Genomic DNA, 24552 nt, shown 5'->3' with positions numbered 1-24552 from the left:
CCACCTGCAAAGGCAGCAGACCCACTGCAGGAGTGGTCTGTCCTTCTGGGGGCACAACACCCACTCCCTGGATGCCAGCAGCCTGACATGTGCTACCCCAGCCCAGGCTCTGCCCCTCCACACACCCATCAATGCACATGAGACTGTTCACAGGCACTGTGCTCTCTGCCTGTTCTGGAGCTTTATCCTTCCATCTGTTTGTGCACAGACAAGGCACCAACTGCAAATCCCCAAACCCCATAGCTCTAAACAGGGGTTACCCTTGGCCTCCCTCAGCCCACATCTCTGGCATCTCTTCTTTTCAAGAGACAGCTTCAGAATCAGACGTGACCAGAGAACGTTACATAATGGGGTGTGAAGGGGAAGCTGTGAACTGAAAAAAGATCCTGCATAAATGAGGTTCAAAAGGAAGACGACTTCTGCATTACCTACAATAACACAGGAAGCAAAGACTCACTGTTAGTTAAGAATAACAAAATAACTCTTCACTTTCTCAATAGCCAACCTAACCCTAAAAAAAAGTTTAGCCTCTTACCATTTCCTGTTTCCGTGGTGGCAAGGTGCATCCCCCGCTGACCTCTGGCAGCAGATTTGGCCCTGGCTTACTGCAGGGCTGGTGAAGCCAAATGTCCCCAAGGGGAAGATGTGTGGTCACCAGCCCTTGCCATGCAGCAGAGGGACGAGCACCAGAGCCCACTCCATGTGTCTGGCTGGAAAGAGGGAGCTGGCCTGGACAGCATCTTCCTTGAAGAAGTCGTCAAGATTTACCCAGGCCTGCTTTGAATGTGTTGGCAGAGGGCCACCTGCAGCCACTGTCCCCTTCCCTCATGCACGAGTATTCACTCCCAGGAGCCCAGGGGCAGGGCCAGGCTCTGCACAGATCCCTAAGTATGGAGCTGGAGGAGGAGGCTGAGGTTTGCAGCCCCATCTGCAAGGGGTTGGGATTGCAAATGCCAGAAAGCTCCAGCTGAAAGGTGGTTTGGGTTTAGAGCAGCTGTTGTTATTTCAGCAGCTGCAACCTGAGAGAAACATGCAAATCTTTCCCTACATTATATTAGTGACTTGTCCAAATCACCTTGCAAAGTCTTTCCTAGAGATCACAATGCTGCAGGGGACAAAAGGTGAGGGTCTAAACACAGAACAGGGAACAGGTGGGAAAAGCAGGTATGGAATGTGGAAGAGAGTAGCTATAAAATCTAATCTACCTCAGCCTCTCCAAAATACTTGTGGCAGTTGAAAAAGATTCAAGCAAAAACTTCAGCTTTTCAAGGAGGCAAAGGGAGCCTGGAAGGGGAGATGAATAAAAGCCACATTTTTTATTTAATATGTCTAAATCAGAGGCAGGTCTGCTCAAAAGTTAAATGGAGAAGAGTGAGCAGGTTATTGTAGTGTGCCACAGAGATTTTAAAGATACTGAATTCATAGATCAAACTCCAAAAAATGTTGGATTTAAGAGAAACAAAAGGAGCATGAAACTTGTTAAGAAGCTTTTATACACTGCACAAAACCACCCAAATTATACATTCACTTCTGGAGGACAGGGGAATTCTTCACTCAGGCTCAGAAATTCAAAAGAAGAGATTCCCAGAATATTCCTCCTCAAATATAGAAAAGCACAGCTGGAACAGGGCAGCATGCACAGCACAAGAAGGAGTGGGGCTGCATGGCCGGGTGGGAAAGCAGAGCAATATCACAGCAGACCAACATGGAAACCACAGGAACGTGCCAAAGGGGGCAGAAATAGGATCTCTGAGGAAATTCTTCCTGCAAAATTCACACCAAGCAAAAAGGCAGGAGACGGTCAGAAGGAGTATGGAGATGGTGGGAATAAAGAGAGGCCAGAGCAGGGCCAGCCTGTAGGCAGAGCTGCCACGTGGGCAAGGCGCCAGATACAACCTGAGGGAACGGTAAAAGTAATCATCTCAGAAAAGTGAGAGAGACAACAGAGTTGGCTCCTTTTCTATGAAAAACAAAGGATGACAACGCTTGCCTGTGTTCAGAGCTAAACAAGTATGCAGAACAGTAATTTCCCTCTGCTCAGTGTAACAGGTTGTATTTGGTGGTGAGGCAGGCAGCAGATGCTTTTCTACACTGGAGGCTTCAGCTGATTTCCTCCAGGGGTAAGAACAACCAACCTCATCCCACCCTAAGATCTCTCTGTACTCTTAGGAAGGCACTGATTTAGGAAATAGCCATTTGGACTGCACCTTGTGCCTCAGCCCTTCCACAGGTAGGAGAGACACCATAAACCTTAGGGTAATATAAGCAATACACTGATGTGCTGATAAGCAATAGAAAAACAAAGCCAAAACTTCAGAAGCCTTATGAAAGACTGCTGGTTTAAAACCCAACAGCAGCACCGTAACAACCTCCTCAGAAAACAGAGTAACCTAGAGATGACTGTGGGTAAAGTCCCGTCCTTTGCAAGGAGTCAGCCACAGGCCTCACCTTCAAAACCAGACTTGCTGGGAAAAGAGAGTTTTGCCATGAAATGCAATATCCCAGTCTCTGCTGCAGCTGCACATTCTCTGGCTTCCCTGCATAAAGCAGAGGGGCAGCTACAGGGGACACTCTGGGGAAAGCACATTCCCAATTCAGGAGCAAGAGAGGCTGCAGAGGAACTGGCAGCCCAGACAGAGAGGATGGAGCTGAGCAATACTGAGAGCAAATCACACTAGAGGTTTCCACACTGCCGCTGACTCACCAGGGCTGCGACAGGCGCTGAACCTCCGGGTTTCACTGCCTGCCTCCAGAAGGAAACAGCAGCAGGGTTTCTGTATGAGGCCAGGCCACCATGCAGCAGCCTCAGCATATACTGGTGGAGAGGAGCTGCAGCTGAGCCAGGTTCCCACCCACACTCCTTTCCTACCTCTTGTCATCAGCACTTCCTTACCCACCTGTAGCAAACCTCATCATGTGTAAGGTCTCAACCATAGCCCTGTCATTAGCCATACAGGTTGATTTATGCTTCTGACACTAGCAATGGAAAATGTGATTCCAGTGCTGCCAGGTTCATGTCATGCTCAGGACTGGCTGCAAATAACAAACTGAATGTACAGAGGGTGAGGAAAAAGCAATCACTGGCTGAACAGTGCCAGAAACAAGAGTAACAAACTGATGGAGAGAAGCTGGGTAAAGTTATCAGGACAGGGACAGAAGAATATTTCTTCTGGGCAATGCAACATGGCCAATGCTCCTCTTTGATAAGCATGAATGAAACCTTCCTGCAGGTGACAAAGCTGGCCTGGGAAGCTGGAGAGCCAAAGCTTTGGACCTATATGGCCAAGGAGAACCCTGTCACCTAGGTGAGATAGCAGAAGCCTGTTGGGACAAGTAGAGAACTTTGTGGTTAATTTAATTGTATTTATTCCTCTTCAAAAATCAAGTAAACTCAGTCTTGGAAAAATGCTTTAGCAACGTCCTTGGGGCTACATTTTATCTCTATTTCAGAGCATCAGAAACACTCTGCATTTGGGAGTCATTGCAGTGCAGCCAGAGCATTCTGTCCCAGAGGGAAGGGCTGGTTTAATACCTTACACTCACAATGTTATCAAGGTAGCAAATGCTTTGCCAGGATAGTGGCAGGGTCTGCTGGGGAAATGTCATAACATTTTTAATTGAACCATAAAGACACACACTGTGTGAGCAGCAGTCACCAGGGGACACATGCAGAGATGCTGCTTTCCTACTTTCCAGAAAAAAATACAAAAGAATGACCAAGATGTGAAGTCAATTATTTTCAGAGGTATCAGAAAAGGCACCATGCACTGAGGGCAGAGTGGGAGACAAACAGAGTCCAGAAACAAAAGCAAGAGATGACAGAGTCACTGAGCACAAAAGCACCTGGATTATCTCCGGCACGCACACGCTGGTGCTCGCAGGCTCACAAAAACCCCCACGGCAGAGCTGTGAGCAATTACTTCTGGTTCAGCTGGGTACAAATATTTACAGAGAGCAAACCAAGAGACAACAAACAAACAAGAAGTGGGGTTCAGGGGCTGGATTTTGCCCCTCATGCCTCCAGAAACCCAGCAGGGACAGTGATGGCACTGGCGCAGTCTGGTGCTGGTGCCCACTGGGGCAAGTGACACCTGCATTTTTGGAAGACAGATCAGTGCTGCACAGCCATGCGGGGCAGGTGAGGTCTCAGTGCCCACATGCCACCAGCAGTCCCCTCCAAAGACACTGATGGGAAGTTTGCCCAAGGGTTTCCTTGCTGAGAGAGCCAGTGGGATGAAAAGGGCCTGGGGTCAGCAAGCACCGGTGCCCTGCCCTGCCATGGGAAAATGAGGCAATGCCATTCCTGCCTCCAGTCTGCAGCCTTGATCAAGCACAGGAATGGCTTGTGTGATGATAGGAATTAAATTACTTTTTAGCTGAACCACTTGCCCACTGCAGTCCCAGATTGCAGGCCCTGGGGTGTTTCCCATGAAGAATACCTATACCATATCTCATTTGGATTCTCTGAATTTCCTTACTCTTTCCTCTTTGGCTGTGGGGAAAAAAGCCCCTTTCTCACTCCTCTCCTCCTGTCAGACTCTCTCTGATGTCTCCATCTCCATCTATGAGCCAGCTGTGTGCTTCACTGGCAGAGCCTTGTGGATGCAGGCACATGAAAAGGAAAAATCTAAAGTACTGGGGGGAATTTTCCATGAGGCGGCTATGTGTATCATGAGGTGGATATGTGTAGCTGCCTGGAAAAAGAAAGCATCTAAGCTGTTTCTTTTTGTTTTCTCTCTTTGCTATTCAGAGAACCTCTGTGTCATCTGAGCAGAGACACAGCAGGGAGCTGCTGTTTGCTTTGCCAAAGCAATGAGAAGGAATAGTCTTTGTTAAAGACACCACCCTCGTAGGGATTATAAATACAAAAGGAGATGTAATTATCCAGTTGAACCCAATCCACAGAAAACACTGCAGTGAGGAGCAGGAGGAAGGGGAGTGCCTGGCTGTGGGCGATGGGCCAGGCAGGGACATATGAATCACATTAAAAACCTATAAAGGAGCACCAGAAAATGTGTTTTCTATAGAAATACTTTCACTCCCACCTGCCTGTCTAGCTCTACAGCTTTTGCAGGAGGAGACTCCAATGATGCCAAGATGGCAGGATCTGAGCCCAGCACACCAGGGCACCCTGAGGCTCACGGTCAGTGTACCCATCCTGCCAGGGGGGACAGCCAGGTCATGGCAGGAGCAGGAGGCTGTGTGCAATGGCAGCAGAATTAGGACATCTGGTTTGCCTGTGAGTTCAGTGTCCAGGGGTCCAGTCCCTCAGGACTGCCATGAGAGCACGGAAGCTGTCTCAAGCCCAGATGAGCAGCACTAAGGGTCTCATGGCTGCTGTGTGCCCGGAGCAAAGGGTCCTCAGCATGCAGCCATGACTGAGCTCCAGCTCAGGGGCACTGGCACAAAACAACACAAGTTTTGTGCATGCATTTGTAAAGGATTTTTAAAACATCAGGTCATAGCTCTGCCCAGGCCAAGCTGCAAGCATGAAGGAGCAAGCTCTCACTAGGCTGCTGACCACAGCCTACCACAGCTAGCACAACAGCCTGAATATGTCTTATCAGTCCTCCAGAGTTCCTCTAGTTCCTCATATCTGCTGGGACAGGGTGTTGAGGCCCCCAGTGTGCTCCCAGCTGCCAGATCTGCTTATCCAGCTCACATGTACACTCGTGGCAGCCACAAGGCAAGGTGCTGCGGATACAAAGGCTGCTGGGTCAGCCGGTTGCCACCCAAGCTGCCAGAATGGCTTTCCAAAGAAAGGTGCTTTCCAAAGCCAGAAACATATAAAATGTTGTGATGGCTGAGGGAACCACCATTGTTTTTCATGTGGAACAGAGGCAAAGTGGAGGCAAAGTCATCTGATTCCAGAAAAAACCCCGTAATTTACTGCCAGTAACAGTGTGGTTTTGACTGCTCAAGTCAGGAGAACAAGCACTTATGAAAATGAATAATTGAAGATACCATAAGTCTTTATTAGTTCTATGGTAAACATAAACGCCTTCTGCAAAACACAAAGAAATGCCCTATCAAAAGTGTCACGGATGTGTCATTCTCTGTGACTTCCCAAAGAGCACTTTGGAATGATTTACGCCCAAAGTAAAAATGCAGAGTAATAATTTTTTAACAGATTTACAGTTTCTTGGTGAAACATGCATCGCTCAGACTGAGCAATTATATTTCACATTATAGAGAATGTAAGATTCCTGATGCCTTTAATTAATCACATTCTCATTTCTAAGTGAATAGATTTTGTAGATGAGAGAAACACGCAAACTTATCCCTTAGCACCTCACTGGTGCTTTCAAAGATTATTGAATTTGAGCACAGACCCTCTGTGCAAGCAGGCAGGGAGCAGTTGCCTGATCTGAGCACACAGTGACTCCGTCTCACTGGCAGCAGAATGACAGTCCAGGAGAGTCTTGCACTGGGAAAAGAGCCCCAGACTCCAGCAGGCCAGCGCCAAATCCCCCCCATGCCCTAACGCCACACCCATCATCATCCAAAGGCGGCGAGCAGCTAATGCACGGCAGAGGTTACCGGGCCGATGGCTCTGGATCGATACTTCAGTGAATGGAAAAACCTTTATGGCCAAAAATTGTTCTGCTGAATTTGCATAATGCACAGCAAAGTGTGATGGGAAGCAGTCATCTCCCCTGCGGGCTCCTGACTTTCACCCCAGTGCTGGGGTGACCACGGACATGGATCGGTGACCACGGACATGGATCTGTCACAAGGCAGCGCTTCCAAACACAGCTGACGAGGGCTGTGGTTTATGGAGCCATGAGGAGCCCTGCCCGTGCCCTCCCTGTGCCCTGCCCGTGCCCTCCCTGTGCCCTGCCTGCGCCTTCTCTGCGCCCTCCCAGGGCCCTGCCGGCTCCCTGCCTGCGCCCTCCCTGTGCCTTCTCTGTGCCCTCCCTGCGCCCTCCCTGCGCCCTGCCTGTGCCCTGCCTGTGCCTTCTCTGTGCCCTCCCTGTGCCTTCTCTGTGCCCTCCCTGCGCCCTCCCTGCCTGCGCCCTCCCTGTGCCCTGCCTGCGCCTTCTCTGCGTCCTCCCAGTGCCCTGCCGGCTCCCTGCCTGCGCCCTCCCTGTGCCTTCTCTGTGCCCTCCCTGTGCCCTCCCTGTGCCCTGCCTGTGCCTTCTCTGTGCCCTCTCAGTGCCCTGCCGGCTCCCTGCCTGCGCCCTCCCTGTGCCTTCTCTGTGCCCTCCCTGCGCCCTCCCTGTGCCCTGCCTGTGCCTTCTCTGTGCCCTCTCTGCGCCCTGCCTGTGTCTTTTCTGTGCCTTCCCTGCATCCTCCCTGCATCCTCCCTGCGCCCTCACTGTGCCTTTTCTGTGCCTTCCCTGTGCCCTCCCTGTGCCCTCCCTGCGCCCTGCCTGCTCGGGGCTGCACTCGGGAGGGCACCAGCACCCACACACCTGCCTGCAGTGAGAGCAACTGTCCTGTTTGCAGTGGGGGATAACGGGGGGGAAGGGACAGAGAGAGGGAAAGAAAATCCCCTTGCGAGGAGTCCTAAATCCCAACTGGCTGCTGTGTGGAGGGCTGGGGGTACTCTGAAATGCCAGTAACAGGAGCTCCAGTATCCCACGGCTCCTTGCTGCCTGCACTGGGCCCTAGTGTGGAGCCACCAACTACCCCCAGGCTCTGCCAAACTGCTTGGGGTTTTGCGGCTCCACATGCTCCCTTTGCCATCAGACCCAGAGCAAATAGACTCCTCTGGTTTGTGCAGTTCCCCCAGACACCCCGGCAACACTGTTACCCCAAATCGAGAGCAGCAGGTATGGCGTCTGAAAGAAGAGATATGTCCAGTGATGTGAAGTGCTGACAAGGGGAGATGATGCCATTTCTGTCCCTCAGCAACCAAAACCGAATAAAAATAGGGGACTGGGAGCAGACACCTCTTTTAAAAGGACAAAAGCGTGATGTAGACCGGGAAGACCGTGGAAACTGTGCTGGGATTACCCCCACCACATTGTGCAAATGTTGCAAAGCCCCAGACACAACCCAATTTTCCTCTTCCATTTTGTTTGCTGCTGGCTGGGGTCACGGCTCCCTCACCCCTACTGCCCACCCACCGGCAGAGAGAAGTGCCTGGCTGCCCCCGGAGGGTCTTGGGGCTCTCCTCGAGCTCGGTGGCTCTTTGAGGGTGTCCTCGGTCCAGCAGCCTCGGCCAGGCGTGCGGAGCCAGGGCGGTGAGCTCCATCTATTGTCCAAGCCGCGGAGGGGCTGGCTAGGATAACTCCTCTGCGCGAAGGAAATGCGCTTTTCCTTGCCTGAATGACTCAGAAACGCTCTCCTAATAAATAATTCCTGTACTCTGTAAAAATGCGGTCCCGCTGAACGCAAGCGGGCTGCGGGGGGCTGCGTGGTTAGCAGCTGCCAGCTCTCCTTCCTTGCCTGCGCTGAGCCGCTCATTTCAACAGGCAAGTGGCAATCTCATTAAGTACCTCATTAACAACTCAGCCCGTGGAGCCGGGCTGAAGAGGGCAGCCGGGCAGAGGTGCGCTCCCAGGTGCCTCGTTGGAAAGATGCGATCTCTGCAGGGAGTGAAAGCTGGCGGGGCCGTTTCGGCTGGGGATGTCACAGGGGAGTGATCCGCATACCAGATCACTGAGGTTATTCTGTTCCCTGCCCAATTTCTTCCCAGCTTAGAGTGAGCCCCCAAACGAGACCAGATTGTGCTGAAAGCCGCCAGTACCTTACTCGGCTGGGGGCTGGCGTGGGAGCGGGGGGGAGGTGGATGCAGTCGTGCAGAACCCCCTCCCCGGGCCCTTGGCTGCCTTCCCCTGGCCAGCCTGGGGAGGCCAACGCAGCACCCTGAACTTGCAGTGCAGAAATGAGCACCCTGGGAACAGCTATGACATTCATAAAAGAAGCATTGAGCAGTGTTTACAGGGCTCCGTTTCCTGGACAAATGCATCTCAATGTCCCTTTCGGCATGAGAAATCCTGCTGTGCCAAGATCCCTTGCCGGGAGCCAAGTGGGGATCCCATGAGGCCAGGGAAATTTATTTGCAATCACCAAGAAGAGAAACACGCTGTTGCTCAAGCCTGGCAAGGAGCTGTTCTGTCCAAGCTGCCCATCACAGGGAAGAAAAGAGCCCGTTTGTGCGTGTGAAATGGGCTGAGAAATCGGTAACCCCAGTGCTGAGCAGGAGGCTGGACTCAAGCAAAGGCAGAGTGTGGCAGTGGGTCCTGTGTCCTGCAGCCAGGGCCAGGCTTCCCCCCAGCCCACCAAGTGGGGTGTGTCACCTTCTCCCTGGACCCAAACGCTGCCTCAGCATCCCCTGTCCTGTCCCACTCCACCCATTATCCTGTAGCATGTCCTGTCCCACTCCACCCATTATCACACTACCATGGCCTTGGGGAAGCAGCCACCCTGCACAGCCCAGCTGGGCTTTCACATGGCCACAGAAAGCCACTGTCCCCTGCTACGGGCTGGCACCCACACACTGTCCTTGGGCACTGCTGCCAGATCTGCCTGTCCCTGTACCTGTGCCACCTCCCCACGCTCATGTAGGAAAATCCAGGGGGAACATCAGGGCCAGTAACAGGAAAGGCTGTGCCACACGCCATGTCGATGGCCCTTGTGCCTCCCTTCTGGCACTGCTGGGGACATCAATGGCACACGGTGCACCCACCAGCACAGCTGATCCCACAGGATGCAGCTTCATGGGGAGGGGGCTGAGCAGGCCCCAGGGGCACGCAGGACCAGGTTGATACCCTCCAGCCTGGCACAGGGAGAGCTCCCAGTAATAATTAGCCACTAGAGGGAAGTACAAGGCTGTACAGGGAAGGGTTTGGGCATTCAAGGATGCCTGGGATCACAGGGAATTGCAGTTTGGTGAGATGGCAGCACAGGCCATTTTACTGCTTTTTCTTTGGAGCTGGCTCCTCAGCACTCGCTGGTGTCTTGCACCCAATGCAGGTGCCTATGAGGCAGTGGCAGGAACAGGCACAGGTCTGGCTGGCCACAGGAGTGGACTTGGCCTGAGCTGACTTTGTCCGAGCTGCCTGCGGTGCCCTGAAATGGAGCCAGTAGCACCCTTGGCATGGAGACTGCAGACCCTGGCATAGAGGCTGTGGTCCCTCCAGGGTGCACGGCCTCAGACAGCACCAAAATAGCAGGGAGCAGCCTGCCAGGCCGCCTGCCAGACAGCATCAGCGGTTTTGGCCATTTTTAGCAAAGTGGGGAATGTGTGTTGTTTCTGGGACATGCAGTATCCAGGGCCAGAGGGAAGACAAGGGAATGACCTGGCATCCCGGGGGGACAGCAAACTGGAGCACAGTGCTCGGGACAGATCCCAGTGGAGGAACCCCAGCTCTGGACGGGAAGAGCAGTCTCAGGAAGGGACAACCAGGGGGATGAGGGTTCCCATGGAACTGGGCTCCACGGTGATGCTGGTTTGATCCCGTTGGGAGAAGACAGTGGTGGGCAGCTGAGGGCTCCTGCCCCAGCCCCATGGCACAGACCCTGCCAACAGGGCCTGGACAGTCACCAACCGTCCCAACCTCCCTGGCCAAAGCAGCTTTCTACCCCTGAAACAACACCAGCAGGGATCTGACAGAGCATAGCTGATAATGAGCCTCTGCTCTATTTTATTCCTGTTTATAGATGGCTAAATATAACCTTGTGCTTATTTTTAATTCTTACTGAAAGCTGCGAGCCACAATCCATCAAGTCAGTTTTGTGTTTTTCTTATTGGCTGGCTTGCATCAGATCCAAGAGAGGAAACATCCAGGCTCAGCATGAGGCCTGTAGCCAAGTTAGGTACGTGTCCCACACAGGAGAGCTGTTGACCATGGAGCAAAGCAGAGAAGGCATTGCAGGACTTGTGAGCAGCAGCCTTCTCTGTGCCAAAACACCCCCAGTCTATCCAGAGCTGCTGTCCCTGAGCACCGCTGCTGTGGGCACTGCCAGGACAGCCCACATTTGGTGGCAGGTTTTTCTTGTCGCCAGGCAGAGACAAAGCATTTGATTTGTTTTCCTATCACAAAGCCAGAAGCAACTCCCTGGATTGTACAATATCTCCCTCTGCAGCAGGAACAGGAGCCAGCACCAATCTGCAAACCAAGTGTGCAACATAACATAACCGCAAGCAAGTGTGCCAGGGGTTGTATCAGCTGGGTGTACCTCCAGAGATAAACTTCCACCTCTCTCCTGGGAGGCCGGGATAATGTCTGGGAAGATGTTTGATGGACCACTGAAAAATTTATCACTGTGGTATTTCCCTGACAACTGAATTGAAAGACCATGAGGTAATTGCAGCACTACCTGTTAAGCACCTTAGGTCCAGTCCTCAACTCCTGGCAGCCTAATAAATATCCCAATCATACATTTCAGGGTTCAAGCCAAAAGTTGGCAGGGGAACCAGCCTTTTCCTGCTCACACCTAGGGCAGGGGCAGCTGAAAACCTCTCACTCTACAGAAAAAGCTGGTCCAATTTCAGTTCCAAGGTCTTGCTCCTCCATTCATTACTCAGGAGACTTCAACGGAAACATTGGCATTGCATGCACACAAATGCACATGGCTCTAGAAAATCACATTTATAACAAAACAGATCCAACTAGATCACTGTCATATTTTACTGGGGTTGCATGAGAGATTAAGTCTCAACATTGCATGGAAAATCCATCATCCAACAAAAACTAAAAATATTCTTCAAATGCTGGACTAAGGGCTTGACCAAAACAAGGCAGGCAGTATGCAGTTGTCCTGTGGCTCCTCCCTTCTGCACCTTCTCCTCAGTCTTAAAAATTCACTCTTGCTGACTCCCAGCACTACATATAAAATGTTACTTATGTGCTCATTTATACATGTTTTTAGTCTCTCCAGATAGCCAGCTCTTGAAAAGAACTCAGCAATTCAGAATACTGCCATGCTGGCATTCACTTGGATGAGTTTCCCCTCTCACAAGCACACCAGCTCCCCATGCCCAGCTGCAACATCGCACATCACAGTTTTTTCCTGGTATGATTTGGGAGCTCAGGTTTGCCAAGGTTCCACCTAGCTAACTTTGAGCTGCCCCAGAGCAGCTGCAGAGGAAAGCGTCTGCTAGCTAAGGTTCAACCTCTGCTTTGGAAGGAGACAGATACAGGGAGAAAGAGACTTTGTTTTGACCTAAAGCCAAAAAGCTCGATAGGTAGAAAGCCATCCTAGGGCGGAAATTACTCCAGTCATTTACAATAGTGCTGGCATTGGGTGCCTTAAAAAGGAACTCTCCCCCAGTGCTGCCCTTCCCCTCAGGCAGCTTTGCCCTTCTTTGGTGTGGCAGCAGCCTCCAGGCAGGAATGGTTCTTGCAGTTAAAAGGAGAAGCCCAAACTTATTCCACAATAATTCATTTACTAACACACTGAAAGCCCCATGTGCGTGCATTACTGCAAGCTGGACACACTTTCTCCACCAGCCACTAACAACATTTCCCAATTTGCAGAGAGCAGCAGCCGGTGCTGGGCAAGCACAGCCCTGGTTGAACAGGCTCTCACACAGGCTCTCCAGGAAACCACTGCTCTTCCAGTTCCCGTCCAATTCCCAAACCCATCTTTTCCCTGTAAGGCCATCTTCACAAGCTATCCCAGTGGATTATATATGTGTTCCAAAACTTAAGTTATGTCCAGGAAAAATTAATGGGAAAACCCAACTTTTAGGTCAGCATGCGCAATAGCAAATGGAAACAGCAGTGTCTGAGCTGACAGCTCCCCGTGCCCTTAGGGATAGCGATTCGATAGCCAGACCTCATTCTCTAAACAGACTGCAGCAAGCCAACCAGGACTCAAAGCAGCTGGTAAGCATGATTTTTTTTTTCCCTCCTTACTAAGTTCAGGAGTTTCTTTTCTTTTGGGCTGAATTGGACAGACTTTTCTGTTTGCAAGAAGTTATCTTTCTCCGAGTTATTCTTGTAATAGCCAGAGAGTGTTTTAAACCAAGAATAGCTGATCTCCTTTAGATTCATGCTCCCCTTTTTGGAAACACTATTTAGAGAACAGAACTCCTAAATCAAAAAGTAGTCAGGAACAACAGTGAAAAACGGCATGGCTGTAACAGTAAATACTGCACTGGCACCTTTCAATTCACCTCTTTCCTCAAAGACTCCAGGAACGATTGGGTTTGCCCCAAATCTCCTTGAGTCACGTAAGTTCCTCACCAGAAACCTGCACCACTCACATTTAAGGTGTGAGCCTCTGGAACAAGCTACTGCTGGAACATCAGCAAAAACTATGCTAGGAGAATTACAAAAAGAAAAACGTTTGACATAAGCCAAAGCCCTGGTTAATACCTTTTGAGGGAAATTCTCTAGTGGGAAAACAGATGGATTTTTTGGTCTGTTTTGCACAGAAAGGTGTGGGGGCTGTATATAATTTTTATATAGTGCTATCTGAAATTTAAATTCTGAATCATTACGTAGCCCTTAGGAATGGCATTGTTCTCACAGATGCTACTCTGGTTTCTACTGATAAATGAATAAGCTTCATATAATGCATATGTGCTTTTAATACAGCAGCTGCCAAGGCAATAACTGAAAGCCACCAGCAGTATAGAGTTCATCTCTTTCTTGTTCATCTATTTCTTGCCTGAAAGGTTTGACTGACATTCAAATATAGCAGATTATTTCATGTTAAACTGATGCTAAGCATCAAAAGGAAAACCAAGACAAAATAGGAAAGACCAAGTAAAGGGATGTCACTTCTAAACCAGAGTTTAAGCTCAGATCTAGTAGACACAGCTTAAAACTTGCCCTTTGTAAGACATGCTTATGCCAGAGAACTGCTTGGCTTCTCAAGCACAGAAATCACCTGTGCTTGAGTTAAACTGTAGGGATAGAAGTAGTTTTCTCCTTGCATATTACAGCACTTTTCTCACGAGAAAGGAGAGCACTGTGTGTGATGAGTGTGCACTGATGCTGGGGAGGGCATGGCTCCCTGCAGCCCTGCTTTGGGCTCCTCATACCTGCACTGCTTGTGACCTTATAGGAGAGGGTTATTTTGCACCAGAAGACCTGGCTGTGGGGCACACCACTAAAATTGAAATGATATTTGAGTTCTAGGCAGCATACCAGAAAGCAGAACTAACCCCAACAAAATCACCAAAACATGGCTCAAGAAACACAATTTTGAGCTAGATTTTTATGGCTCACCACCATGTTTTAACGGAGTTAGGTGTCCCCAGGCAGCCTGGGCTGATTCGGAGGGATACATATATGTGCCCCCAAGCAGGGGGGACGAAGATCCCTCTGCTTGGTGCCAACCACTGGGACATGGCAAGGGGGTCATGTCACAGTGTGATCGCTATGCACACCCTTGCTTAGCAAACCAAGCCACTTTTAGGATTTGTAGACATCAGTTTCACTGGTCCACGCTGGTTCATGGACAATCATTACTACATCCCTTGCTGCAAAGGGGCATTTCACTTCCCAAAGCGCAGGGACACAGGAACACTGCCTAAGGCTCAGGCTGTGCTCACTGGACCCCACAGCACACCCTCAGCCCCAAAACTGCCCCCAAGCCAGGGCACTGGCCCCATCTCAGAGTGCTGTGTGGCTGCTGGATGGCTGGAGCCTGGCTGGGTGGGCATGGATTTTGGAGTTTTCTGATTTTAGGTGTTAGGCACTGCCCACCAAAGCCATTAGACAGAGCTTTTAAGTTTTTTTTCAAAGCTCCTTCAATATCCTGCAAAAACTGAAATCATGGCAACCTCTTTGTTACTGTTGTGGTTTAACCCAGCTAGCAGCTGAGCCCCACAGAGCCACTCGCTCACCCCTGCTACAGCAGGATGGGAGAGAGAGAATTGCACTGGTAAAAGTGAGAACACTCATGGGTAGAGATAAGAATAATGCAATAATTGAAATAAAATAGTAATAATAACAAAAAGAAATTGTTGTGGAAAGGAAAATAACAAAGAGAGACAAATAAACCCCAAGAAAGTCAAGTGATGCAAATGGAAACAGTTGCTCCTCACAAACTGACTGATGCCCGGCCAGTCCCCGAGCAGCAGCCTGGGGCCAGCCTTACCCCTGCTTTATAGCTGAGCGTGATGCCATGGTATGGAACACCCCTCAGGTCAGTCGGGGTCAGCTGTCCTGAAGGTGTTCCCTCCCAACTCCCCGTGCACTCCCAGCCTCCTCACTGGTGGTGTGAGGAGCAGAAAAAGCCTTGATGCTGTGCAAGCACTGCTCAGCAATAAGAAAAACACCCCTGTGTTATCAACCCTGTGTTCAGCACAAATCCAAAGCACAACCCATGCTACCCAAAGAAAATTAACCCTGCCCCAGCTAAAACCAGCACATTCCTTTAGCTTTCTTTGAAGCAATTACACCAGAGCTAGTAAGACATTATTTAAAGTACGACATTTGAATAGCTTGCCTAGGAAAATCAACCCTGCAAAGAAATTGCTCCAAAATATTATTTTTCTTGAAAATTACAGAGGTAAGGGACTCTAATTGCCATGCTGTTGCTCACTTTTTATTGCCTATTATGCCACTTACAATGCTCCTAACAGGATACTCTTACTGTTCCATAGTATAAACCCTGCCCGGGGAGCAGTATCACACAACAATGGTCATTTTAAAATATCTTATGTTCTAAAAACCTGACCCAAAGCCCACCAAGGCCTGGGAGCACAGGACAAAGCCAGGCTGGCTGCAGGGTGCCACCACCCACCCGATTTTGGGCAGCTGCACTAATTGCTCTGACCAGCAAAGCAGCCAGATTAAAGAGAAATACAGTCCTACAATGCCTCAACACCGTGGAATTTGTCTTCCTGTAATCAAAAAACAATTCAGATGGAAAAAACTCCAGTATCATAATTTTTTTATGGTGGCTCAGAGGAACTGGGAAGCCTGGCTGTCGTTCCTGTTTGTGTTAGGTAAACCCAGATGAGCAGGCTGTTTGTGCAGTGACAAACCACCCCTGCCTGGCTTCAAGGCTGTAGAGGGTTTGAGACAGGCTCTGCCAGACCTGTACCTTCCACTGGCTGCTCATTCACCCGGGGAGGAGTCAGGGCTTATTGTGGCTAATTGAGCAGAGCTTTGCAAGGAGATCAGCCACAGATACCCTCGCATTTGCCATGCTCAGTCCTGAAACATCTGTGCCTGTGCACAGAGCCCGTGAATGCTGGAGGAGTAGCTGGTGTTTGCTCCTCTCTGCACTGGATGTGCCCCCAGGGGTCCAGCTTGGCTCATGGAGCTCACACCAGCAGCACGCTGGATGCAGAGAGGCCCTTGGGGCCAGCAGCACTGCTTTCCTTCAGATGTACTGACTCAAACTTCAGTGTTCTGTGCCTCTCTGTTATTTGGGGGGGGAGAGTGTTCACTTTTTTTCCCTATTAACCTTTAAAGTTAACAAAGCCATTGTCCACATCAGGAACCAACAATGAGGGGCCTGGCAGGCTTCCTGCTGTTCTCGTTGCTGCTGATGGCCCCCTACTCCACAGGGGTGGCTGCCCAGGACACCCAGCCTGACCCCAAAATGCCATGTGCCAACTGGATGGGAGGAGCACCGGGCTACCCTGGCCACAACGGGGTCCCTGGCCGGGATGGGAAAGATGGAAGAGATGGACTAAAGGGAGATAAAGGAGATGAAGGTTGGTGAGGAACAGGTGGTATGTTGGTGCTCGAGTCCACAGGCAGCCCCAGCCCCAGTCCCAGTCTCAACAGGTTTTATGTCTGGTGGGTTCATGCCTGATCTTTATCCAGATGGCTTTTGATTATCTCCTGGGGTGGAGATTCCATAACCTAAATCAAACAGTTTGGTGTGGGGTTTGTTTCCCCAGTTAATGATGTTTTTTCTGACATGCTGCTCTCAGCAGCTCTGCACACAGCCAGGGTGGGGGGTGAGCAGGGTTTCCACTTGCTGCCTCAGTGGAACCTCCTGGGGGCTCTTGAAGTCCCTGAGCCTTTCCTCAGCTCCGTGCTGCCAAGCAGGGCTCACGCCATAGCCCCCTCTGCATTTCAGTAGCAGCCACTAACACAGTGCAAACACAGCTCCCAGTCCCCACTCTGTCCTGCAGGTCCAGCAGGTCCCAAAGGTGAACCAGGCCCAGTAGGAAGCCGAGGCTTTCCCGGACCTCCTGGATCTCCTGGAATTCCTGGAACCCCAGGGCAGAAGGGCAAAGATGCTTTTGTCCACCGCTCTGCCTTCAGTGTAGGGCTGACGGAGCGAAGCCCTGCCCCCAACGTCCCCATCCGCTTCAGCAAGATCTTCTACAACGAGCAGGGCCACTACGACCCCAGCACGGGCAAGTTCCTCTGCAACGTCCCTGGCACCTACTACTTCGCCTACCACCTCACGGTCTACCTGTCGGACGTCAAGGTCAGCCTCTACAGGAAGGACAAGGCCGTGATCTTCACCTATGACCAGTTCCAGAACAACAACGTTGACCAAGCGAGTGGCTCTGTCCTGCTGCACCTCAGCTCCGGGGACGAGGTCTGGCTTCAGGTGTATGGGAATGGGGACAAAAACGGTGTCTATGCTGACAACCTCAATGATTCCACTTTCATGGGCTTCCTCCTGTACCCTGACCCAGATAACTACTAAAGTAGGGGGTGCTGCATGGAAAAGGATCAGGTGGCTTAACCCCAGACGTGTCCTGGGGCACTGGCGCTATAGCTATAATGTATTTACCAGAAAACTGCCTTTTACAGGGGCAACGATTGCCAAGGCGGGGACCTTTTCTCCTGTGAAATCAGTGAGATTGTACCAGTACTTCCATGGAACCAAGAGCTCACTCCTACCTCTGCTCTTGCTTTCCTGTGGAAACCTCAGCCCAAAGTCAAATATCACTCCTGCCATGTCATGAAAAAGTAACTCTCAATATGGCTTAACCTTCTTTTAAATTTAAAAGTGAGAAGAGAAAAATTGGTTGCACTTAAATATAACATTCTAAATCTCCCCTTTTTAGCCACCTAAATCAATTTAAACCAACTGTAGAAATTTTAGCCAGCATTTTAAAGTTTGAGTAGAAGAGGGAAAATGCTACTCACAAAAGTAGAGTGCTCTTGTTTTCAGCTGAACTGATGGCTCATTTTTTTTAACTCCCCCTTGTTAGGGCCTTTGACTTCCACTCCTGGTTTGTTGTCTCCCTTGTTTTAGCCCAGATCTTTGAATATATTCAGGTTATTAACTTCCACTGATTTTAATCCTTTGATTTTCCTTTTATGTTTATCCCCTATTGTTATCCTTAATGCAGACAGCAGGCTGGTTTAGGGCGGGGATCTTCTCTTGTGATTTATCTGAGAAGCCTTATGAGCACTGGTGAGGCCACACAACAAAAGCAGCCCACTGACTGTGTGATTTCAGGGGCCCTGAGGTGACCACAAAGATCCTGTCCCATCTCCCCTCTAAACAGCTCCCAAGTGCACCCAGAAGTTGAGATCTATCAGCTGTGTTTCTACTTTTCCAGGCCCTAAGTGTGCCATAAGCCATGGTTTGCTCACCAGCTAGGCAGAGCTTCAGGTGGTTTTGAAGCTTCCCACATGGAGTGGGCTCCTGGGATGAACACCCCCAGGCCTGTCCCCAGCTCTGGGCTGAATGCAGAAGATTTTTAAGGCTGGAATTAGTGTCAATCCCATCAAACTGCTCTCCAAGGAGCTTGCTTGACTTCTAGCTGAAAGAGGATTTGATGGTTTCTCAGATACATTCAAGAAGACTCCTGCTACTAAGCTTCAGAACAAGCTAACACAGATCAGAGCTAATGCAGTATTACAAGCACAAAACAGCATTAAGAGCTTCAACTGAAATTACTTGCAACATCATTTTCCACACTCCAGTGAATTACCACACTGCAAATAAAAAACAATAAAAAACTCTCTCAATGAGAATGTTTCCACATTTTTGTGTGAGTTGTTGGGAAGAACTTGAAGAAAGGGATTTACTCCTAGCCTCACCAGGCAGCCCAGGAAATTTTATTTTTTTTCCCAGCAAGGTGGGGGCATTATAGGCTGGCAAACACAGGGGTACCCCCCCTTTTGCTTTCTCAAGGAACACTCCACACTCTAACTTTCATCAAAGCTTCAGCATCTCACCACCTTACACTGTATTGCATCCTTTTTGGATAAAATGAGCTCTGGTTTTCAGACTGTTTCCCCAGCCAAATGTCCCGAATCCAGCCTAAATGGCCATCCAGAGCAGGGGCCTCTGCTGGCCCTGAGGGCTTCAAGCACACTGGATTTAGCAAGGGTGAAACTGATGCTCAATCTGGTCATGCTAAATTCAGAAATCTGGGAAAAACCCTGCTCTTATCGTGGGAATTAATGGGAAAGGAACAGGGCAAAGGTACAAAAAAACCAAAACAAAACATAAATCCATAAATCCATAAACAAAAGGAGATTTTAAAATGCAGCATTTTCTGGATCAAATGCCGTAAGAGGCTTAAATTGAAAGGAGCAAGTCAGAGCTTTTGCACTGTTTCTTTCAATGTTTTCAGATGGATCTTCAGAAGACAGGGAAAATTGAAACAGCCACAGTACTAAGAGGCATTTGGGATAAACGTTAGGAGGCTATACAAGTTTAAAGACTAGTTCAAGAGGGAGCCAAAACAAATTATTGCTTTCTTTGCTGCCATGCAGCAGGAACAAACATGCTTACAGCTCTATCCAGTACACCAGTACTCAGAGGCTTAGACCCTGGGAAAAATTTTAAAGAAAGCCATTAAGGCACTGCTGTTCCGTGTACTGACTCTTCCCCCTTCTCACAGACACAAATACTGAACTGCAGCTTCACCATGATACTCCAGGAGAGTACCTGCATTGCTCATGCATGTCCCAGCCAGGCACCTCAAAACCCAGCAAACACAGCAGCCCAGGCAGCAGGCTGTGAAGAAGGTAAACACCCACGGCATGGCAATAGGGGTCAAAGCCCGCCCTTTAGGGAGTGGGACTGTTTTAAGAAGTCTTCCACCTCAAATCTCGGTAAGATTCTTGCTCAGCTGAGACATGCACTTTCCCAGCAGGCACCAGATTCCAGTTTACGCCACCTTCCATCTCTCCTATAAGGCACATGCTCCCAACAGAGAGCTCACTCCATCAACAAAGCAAGCACAGACACAGGACAGGCAGAGAAGCACCCCCACCTCTGCCCCACTGCAGCCCCACAGCTGCCCTTTTACCTCTGTTCCTGCCTCCTGAGGCTGCCCAGCCCCTGAAGGGGTCTGCATGGGGGTCTCAGCCAGCCAAAACCTGCTGACAAGCTTTGGGAGCAGCAGCTGAGCATGGCCATCAGTCACCCTGGGGAGTCCTTATAGCCCAGCATATCCAAATTCCTGCATGTGGCATGGATACCAAACCTCCACCTCACCAGCTCTGCCACGTCAAGGCCACACGGCCAGGCTGACCGTGGTAGCCCATGGACAGAGAGCTGCAGGGCACCATGCTGGCCTTGGGCTGCTTTCAAGATAGAGCTGCAAATAGGGTTTGGGGGGATAACAAGGTCCTGGCAGATGAGCTCAGGGGAGTTCCTAAGGAATCTGGCCTTTTTCCAGTATGGAGTTGCTGGGGTTTTACTATCCCTCCATGCTTCATAAACCCATGGGAGAGGAAAACCTGGCCAAGACAGGCACATCTCCAAGTCCCAGGCTGGCTGCTAAGGATCACACTGCATTGAACACACAATTATGTTGTAACAAAAGAGCAAGAACAACACTGACATGCTGAAAGGGCACAGAATCACCTGCTCTCTTAACAAATTTAAGTGTTTTAGTTTGTGATTTTTAATCAATCCTGACAGTAGATGCCTTGTACGAAGTTATGTCTCACTATTTACTGCCTCTCTGGCTGTGGTAGGTTTAAACGGACGCTCTTCCCTTTAGAGGCTAATATACTCTTAGAGCCAGAAAGCAGGAACACTCCCCAATGAAAGATTGAAGTCACTGCACTAACAATCAGAGAGAACTAACATGGAAAGCTGGAGACAGCTGGAGAGACTGGCCAGTCTCATCCAGCAGGGAAACCATCTGTAAAAGCATCCATAGGCCTTTCAAACACAATTATAGGCTGGTCCTAATTGTACTTCAACCCCATGTAATCACTTGTGCCAGTAATTAATTGGAATACAAATAGCAGCTGCACTAAACCATGAAGAGCTACAAGAAAAAGATAAATTGCTTGCAAGACTTGCATTTCTGAAGTATAAACTCACTAGAGGGTTTTCATCATGGAAGCAGGCAGAGGGATTAGGATCAAGTCTGACATGTGGCTAATCAGCTACTCTTCTTCCATACAAGAAATGCCATCAGGTTTAAAGTCTTTGAAATACTGTGGATGAAACCAGAGCATGCCCAGGCTGCCACATGCTTCTATGACTGTATTTGTGCTGGGTGTAGGTACTTGATGAAAAGACTCAGTCTGCCATGGGACTATGAGTCAGCAAACCCACCCTCAGCTCATCCTAGGATGGTCAGCCCAGTCCACTGCTCTTTGAGAACACTGTGAGACTTCCTTACATGGAGGTGCAGTTCATTACCCTCCAGCCAATCCAGGGGGAAAGAAAGGTTTATTCCAAATGAAATGGATGCATTAAATGTCAATATTTATTTCTTCCTGCAGGGATTCCCACCCTCAAGGAAATCTGTGGGATCCCTCCCATAAAGCAGGACAGATTTATGGAGAGGCATCAGGGAGGGAGGCAGAGAGATCACACTTGAAGACAAATCTTTAATTCCCTTCTGGAGTCAGGCAGGGAAGGAGAGGGGGTATGAACCAACACACCCAGCTCCCTCTGAAAATCTGGGCATCTGTGGAAGTGGAGCTCTGCCTAACGGAGAGGACAGCACAGCTTCTCTGCTCCTTGACAGGGATTTCCAAAGAAGCCATTCTAGATCTGTACCATGTTTTGGCAAGTGTTGTAAGGCCAAGGTGGATCTGTCATCCTGGATGAGGTACAACACAGGGAAGGTGATTCCCACACCACAGCACCTGTACCCCAGTGATGCAGAGGCAGCTCCAAAACAGTAGATCATCAAAAGGCCACAGTGGGACACTGCTCAGCAAGCTGCACTGGAAGTTGAGGCACACCCTGACTCGGAAGCTCTCTGACAGGACAGAGCCACTGTCCTGTGACAGGAGTTGCCTCCGAAGTGTCCTCGCCAAAGCACCCCCAGCTGGGACTCCCTTGGTGGGACAGCTCCTGTCAGCACCAGGGATGCTTTGTCACATTCCCTTGGCAACAGGTATCCCCTTGCCACATCACCCACCTCATACACAACATTCTCAGCTGTGCATCTGTTTATTCACAATATTCAAAATAGAGCCCTTTCTTCCACCAGGCTTTAAGTTAACATGAGTTCATACAAGATTACCTAAGACTTTTTTCATAAATAAGCAAGCATCATTCACAAAATAGTCCTACTTGTGAATTTTAAAAATGTTAAAAGATACTGCTCCTGTCTCCCTCTGTTCTGAACTCCTTATAGCAGCTTGACTAAAAGGTTTGTAATAAGGGTCAGGATTCTAACCCTGCTGCTTGGCAAAGGCCAATGAGCAAATATAAAAGCCAAACTAAAAAAAAAATAAACCTGAAAGAAAAAACATGGAAGCAAATTTTCATGCTCAAAGCCACCCCTGCTGCCAAGGACTGACTTGTATCGTGCTTTTCCAAAATATCCCTGATGTGATGCTGGCATTCCAGCCCCATCACCAACAGGGACACGCAGAGAACAGGGCTGCACTATCGTCTGCCCAGCATGTTCTTATGTGCTGAGAAACTGCACATTGAGAGCAGGAAGATGCCTGCCAGCTTCTCAACACCCCAGGGAAGCAGGAAGAAGTCCATTTATTCATCTAAATGAATTCCTTCGTTATCAAGAAAAATACCTTCCACTTCAATTATTGAAATAAAATATTAAAGGGAAAACTTTTAATTCCCCGGAAGTAAACTAAGCAAAAAGCCATCAAGGAAAACCCACTATTGCCACATTAGGTCTGAGCTTGCCTGTTCCTGCTCATATGAAGAACAGTGGAGCACTGGATACTGGATAACCTGGAAACCAGCCCAGAAGCAGCACTGCAGAAATATTATACACAGATGACAGCCAGCTTCCTTTAGCATGGCAACTTTCTCTCCCTCACAATGACTGGATTCTTTTCAGCTCAAAACAGATTGCACATTCTTATTTCCAAAGAATGTACTGGGACAGTCTGCAGTTCCCTACAAACAGAACCCTGGCCTGTTGAGAGTCTTGAAGGGAACAGGCTGACATTTAAGTGTTTTGAAGCAATTACTTTTCATCTGTGCTGCACCACTGGCTACACCCTTCTAAGGCATTTTCAGCACTTGGGACCTCATCCTGCCAAGTCTCAGGCAGGTCAGCTTTACAGATTGCCAGCTGTCCCACTGCAGTCACTGGGACAATTCACAAATCTATTCAGACTAGAGCCTTTACCTGGATGTTGAAATACCGAGCAGTACCCAGCAGCTTATAACCTAATACACATCAGTCTAAATGTGTGCTTATTGCTGTTAGAACAGCCTTATTCCCTAAGAAACACTTATTATGAGATGTGTCAATCTCAACAAAAGGGACAGGAATCAAAGCTCAATAAGTGAATTGGCCAAGGCAGTCAAATGCCCTGTACATCAATTTTTATTAGAGATTTTGACATCTTGTGATTATTTCCTGACAACAGGCTGATTGCCCAGACTAATTAGAATGAAAGCCTTGACAAATGGTAACACAGAAACAATGTGAAGCTGAAGGGCATTTTGTTCTTCATCTAACACCATTCCAGAAGGGATCCAAACAAATTACAGCTCCTGCTGGAAGTTTAACACACTCAGAGTCCTCTTTAGAGAGATGATGTGATACACACCCTCAGCCTCACTGTGCAGGAGGGAACTTCACACTCCAGACAGCTACAAGATGCATGTTTGGCAATATCCCATCCCAACTCTGCATGTTCCTCCTATTTCATTCCACCCCAGGAGACCCACACAGGTATCAGATTGAAGGCCAAGCTCAGTTAGCAGGAGAGCAGCTGGGAATACCCAAGAACCCCCAGTAGCTGCAGCCAGAGCAGCATTAGCTGCACACCCAGGCAGTTAATGAGATTCCACAGCTTTCTTCGTTAGGACTTAAACACTTTTAAACACCCACAGACTAGGTTCCCTCCCTACAGACACACATACCATATTTCCCAGGTGCCAGCAGTACTATTTATGCTGCTTTTCTACATGAAACCCTGAGTTTCTGGGAATCTTCACAAAAAGGTATGTTAGCTATACCTACCTAGAATGGATAGTTATATCCTACCAGGATGAAAACTCCTGCTGGACCCAGGAGCATTATTTACCCTCTACCCAGTTCCTCAGAGAGAGTTCCATGTTTTGATCAGGTGAGATGTTACAAAACTAGAACCACTCACCTTTAGCACCTTCAAACCAATGTTCACTGAGGTTTTAGACATCTTTAAAGGAGAGAACACCATCCATACTGAAGTGTAACTGTTCAAGGTGGGTTTGTATCACAGAATATACCCTGCTGCTGTGATCAAACTTAATGCTCAAGTTTCTTACAGATTAAGAAAGCAAATGGAAAAACAAAGAACTATGGACAAAACGTGGACAAGG

General features: G+C 49.1%; 1 protein-coding gene across 1 annotated transcript; it reads left to right on the top strand.

Annotated features, from left to right (window-relative positions):
- Positions 1 to 12378: 12378 nt before the first annotated feature.
- ADIPOQ (adiponectin, C1Q and collagen domain containing) lies at positions 12379 to 18809 on the top strand. The gene is made up of 3 exons (XM_048315025.1): positions 12379 to 12782; positions 16357 to 16576; positions 17003 to 18809. Exons 1-3 carry the CDS (start codon positions 12666 to 12668, stop codon positions 17527 to 17529), a joined length of 864 nt encoding a protein of 287 aa, XP_048170982.1. The 5' UTR covers positions 12379 to 12665; the 3' UTR covers positions 17530 to 18809.
- The last annotated feature ends 5743 nt before the right edge of the window (positions 18810 to 24552 follow it).

Source organism: Corvus hawaiiensis, chromosome 10 (assembly GCF_020740725.1).
Source record: "Corvus hawaiiensis isolate bCorHaw1 chromosome 10, bCorHaw1.pri.cur, whole genome shotgun sequence".
Lineage (NCBI taxonomy): Eukaryota > Metazoa > Chordata > Aves > Passeriformes > Corvidae > Corvus > Corvus hawaiiensis.
The sequence above is the reverse complement of the archived record's forward strand: the minus strand, read 5'-3'. Positions and strand labels throughout refer to the sequence as shown.